This window comes from Suncus etruscus (genome assembly GCF_024139225.1).
Source record: "Suncus etruscus isolate mSunEtr1 chromosome 15 unlocalized genomic scaffold, mSunEtr1.pri.cur SUPER_15_unloc_1, whole genome shotgun sequence".
NCBI lineage: Eukaryota > Metazoa > Chordata > Mammalia > Eulipotyphla > Soricidae > Suncus > Suncus etruscus.
This window is the reverse complement of record NW_026060286.1, coordinates 34501-38516: the sequence shown is the minus strand read 5'-3', so window position 1 is coordinate 38516 and position 4016 is coordinate 34501. Positions and strand designations below refer to the sequence as shown.

General features: G+C 45.5%; 1 protein-coding gene across 1 annotated transcript; it reads left to right on the top strand.

Annotated features, from left to right (window-relative positions):
• The first annotated feature begins 1545 nt into the window (after window positions 1-1545).
• LOC126000442 (paraspeckle component 1-like) lies at window positions 1546-2710 on the top strand. The gene has a single exon (XM_049767732.1). It carries the CDS (start codon window positions 1561-1563, stop codon window positions 2650-2652), a length of 1092 nt encoding a protein of 363 aa, XP_049623689.1. The 5' UTR covers window positions 1546-1560; the 3' UTR covers window positions 2653-2710.
• Window positions 2711-4016: the final 1306 nt, after the last annotated feature.

Here is a 4016-nt window from a genome sequence, read left to right as displayed (position 1 = left end):
GAATTTTATAAACTTGATTGCATCTTGTGGGGTAGGGGTTGGGTTGCTCTGTGAGAAAAGACACAAATCAGTCAAGTTGGGGTTTGCCAGTGGACAAGTAAAGCTGTGTTTTGCTTTCTTTCAATTGCAAGTTCTTGTTTTTCCACCCTGGACCTGAACACAATCACAGAACTCTGTCTTGTGCCTGTGAAGGTGGCAGGAAAGGATGGGGTGAGGTAGATCATGAGGGAATATGGTAGTACTGATGATGGGAGCTGTCATAGAGTAGGATTGGTGTTGAAATATGATGTGCTAAAATTCAATGAGTTTTTGTAAATCACTAAACTAAATAAAACATTTTATTGCACTGAATACACATTTCCTGCATAATCACAAGTGAAAGCAATGCATAGCAAGATTTTAGGAGACTTGGGATTTGCACAAGGACCCACCTTTTATTAAACATTTGATCACTGATACTTTTCCATCCTTCGAACACACAAGACAACGTTTCAAAATTTCAACTATGTCTACATCCAGCATATTTATGACATCGTGCCAGAGGGGAAATTTCTGAAGACACATCCCTAATTAAATACCCTTTTTGGTTCTGTGAGTGTAATAAAAATCTAAATGTGGGTCTGTTTGGGAAATTCTGTGGGGGCGGGTCTCAGCTTGCAGTTTTGCACAAGAAATCAGAGTCAGAATTCCAGCAGAGGTGTTAAGCAGCATATTGAATCTCGTTGAATCAGCCAAGCTTTAAATGGTGCATTCACTGCAACTTTTGTAATCAGAGTATAACAAATCATGTGTGTCTGGGTTGCCATTATTAAGAGTACGATTTAATGCAGGATAGATTAAATGAAAAGGCAAAGGCTTTTTTCTTTGGTTTGGTTTGGTCACACCCGGCAGTGCTCAGGGATTACTCCTGGCAGGCTCAGGAGATCATATGGGATACCGGGATTCGAATCACCGACTTTCTGCAAGCAAGGCAAATGCCTTACCTCCGTGCTATCTCTGGACCCAGCAAAGGTGATTTACATGAGCACTTCAATGGGGCACAAGAGGTAGTTCAGTCTGGAAAGTTGATGCACTACACACAGGGTTATCAGTTTCCATCCCAAGCACCCCATGAGGTCCCACTGACCTGTAAGGGTCCGGGTTGGCACTAAGACTCAGAGACCGGGCCCAGAGAGATAGCACAGTGGTGTTTGCCTTGCAAGCAGCCGATCCAGAACCTAAGGTGGTTGGTTCGAATCCCAGTGTCCCATATGGTCCCCCGTGCCTGCCAGGAGCTATTTCTGAGCAGACAGCCAGGAGTAACCCCAGAGCACCACCGGGTGTGGCCCAAAAACCAAAAAAAAAAAAAAAAAAAAAAGACTCAGAGACCACCTCTGATAATGCAAGACAGAAAAGGGACTTTATTCAATTAGCAGAGGTCCAAGTCTCATCAAATCAGTGAAGTTGACCAGGACCTTGGAGCAAAATCTCAGCTAGTTTATAAAGAAATTACAAACAAAGAACCCGGCCCGCCTCCGCGCGCTCGACGCGGCGCCGGGGGAGACGGAGCCGGCGGCCGCCATGGCGCTGGCGCTGGCGGCCGGGGAGGCGGCAGCGGGGCCTCCAGCGCCCTCCGCCGCTGCCGCCCCCGAGGAGCGGCCTGAGGAGGAGCTGGGCTTCACCATCGACATCAAGAGCTTCCTCAAGCCGGGCGAGAAGACGTACACGCAGCGCTGCCGCCTCTTCGTGGGCAACCTGCCCACCGACATCACCGAGGAGGACTTCAAGCGCCTCTTCGAGCGCTACGGCGAGCCCAGCGAGGTCTTCATCAACCGCGACCGCGGCTTCGGCTTCATCCGCCTGGAATCCAGAACATTGGCTGAAATTGCAAAAGCAGAACTGGATGGCACCATTTTAAAAAGCAGACCTCTCAGAATTCGTTTCGCTACACATGGAGCAGCCTTAACTGTTACGAACCTTTCTCCGGTTGTTTCTAATGAGCTGCTGGAGCAAGCGTTTTCCCAGTTTGGTCCAGTTGAGAAAGCTGTTGTGGTTGTGGATGACCGAGGTAGAGCCACAGGAAAAGGTTTTGTCGAATTTGCAGCGAAACCTCCTGCAAGAAAGGCCCTGGAAAGATGTGGTGATGGGGCATTTTTACTGACAACGACACCTCGTCCAGTCATTGTTGAGCCTATGGAGCAGTATGATGATGAAGATGGCTTGCCAGAGAAGTTGATGCAGAAAACTCAACAATATCATAAGGAAAGAGAACAGCCACCACGATTTGCTCAACCTGGGACATTTGAATTTGAGTATGCGTCTCGATGGAAAGCTCTCGATGAAATGGAGAAGCAGCAGCGTGAACAGGTTGATAGAAACATAAGAGAAGCCAAAGAGAAGCTGGAGGCAGAAATGGAAGCAGCTAGGCATGAACACCAGTTAATGCTTATGAGACAAGATCTTATGCGTCGTCAAGAAGAACTCAGACGCTTGGAAGAACTCAGAAACCAAGAGCTACAAAAACGAAAGCAAATACAGCTGAGACATGAGGAAGAACATCGTCGTCGAGAGGAAGAAATGATTAGACACAGAGAACAGGAAGAACTCAGGCGACAGCAAGAGGGCTTTAAGCCAAACTATATGGAAAATGAAGATAAAAGAAAACATGGATGAAGCTACTTGAAATTCAGCTTCCAGGATAAGCCAGAAGTCTGGAAACTGGAAAATGAGGATGTCATACCCATTCAGATCATTTTGTGGGGAGAAATGCTGATTCAGGAGAAAGCCAGAAAACAGAATTAATAATCAGAACCATGGCTATATTATTATCTGTGCCAGTGAAGTGGACTTGGAACAGCTCAAACACAGAACACAATCTACTTCTTTCTCTGCCCACCTCCAGCAGCAAGTTTTGGAGGAAACCCAGCACACAATGTTTGGGGGATTTTTAGTTCAGGATGACTGCTATATTGTGTACAAAATAATTAAAGTTGATATCTAATTTCCTCTTTAAAAAAAAAAGAAATTACAAACAGGCCCAAACATTTCATTGGTTAATAGAAACAGTTCAACCTACACAGCATACATGACTGGCCTATATCTTTCATCACATACATGACTGGCTTATCTCATTTTGTGTACAAAGCAGATTATTTCATAAAATAAATGTCTCAACTTATCTGACTCAACTTTGATTATCAGGGAGACCTTATCTGGTGGAACATTCCAGAACCACATAGTTCCTCTATATAAAAATAACAGAAATGGTCTTAATATTCCTGCATTCCTTTAGAGGGTACATTCTGTGGTTTTATTTAAGTTAACTTACTCTGCCTTGGCTTAGAGTGGAAAGAGTTAACTCCCTTCACTTTAGCTGAGAGTTGAAAAGGACCTAAACTTTTTTTTTTTTTTTTTTTTTTTTTTTGGTTTTTGGGCCACACCCGGTAACGCTCAGGGGTTACTCCTGGCTATATGCTCAGAAGTTGCTCCTGGCTTGGGGGACCATATGGGACACCGGGGGATCGAACCGCGGTCCGTCCAAGGCCAGCGCAGGCAAGGCAGGCACCTTACCTTTAGCGCCACCGCCCGGCACCAGGACCTAAACTTTTAACCTGCCTCAATAATAACTACTTTTAACCTGTCTCAGGAACCATTTTACTAGGATTTGGGCTTGTCTTCATCTAGGGCCCTTATCATGGTCCCAGGGGGACCTTGATTCTTGGTTCTTTCAGGCCTCATTTGGACACAGCAGCCCTGTGGTGACCAGAAATTAAATATTACCTCCAATCTCCTGAAACCTACCTCTCTAGCTTTTAGGTTGGCAAAGCTAGAGTCTGAGGGCACCACATCAAGACCAAAAAATTCCAGAAGTTGACCACAATAAAGACCCTGATGCCACTCTATTAATGGCCAGAGTCCTAAAGAACAGGCATTAGCTCCTGATTCATTCCAAACCAGAATAGAATTCTCCCACTTCTGGGCTTGAACCAGCTGTTCCACACAGTAGAGCTTCACCAGGTCTTAGAGAGATGGAGAAG

Bases quoted from the DNA above. Each gene is read 5' to 3' on its own strand.
- LOC126000442 (XM_049767732.1), top strand. From the start codon at position 1,561: ATGGCGCTGGCGCTGGCGGCCGGGGAGGCGGCAGCGGGGCCTCCAGCG.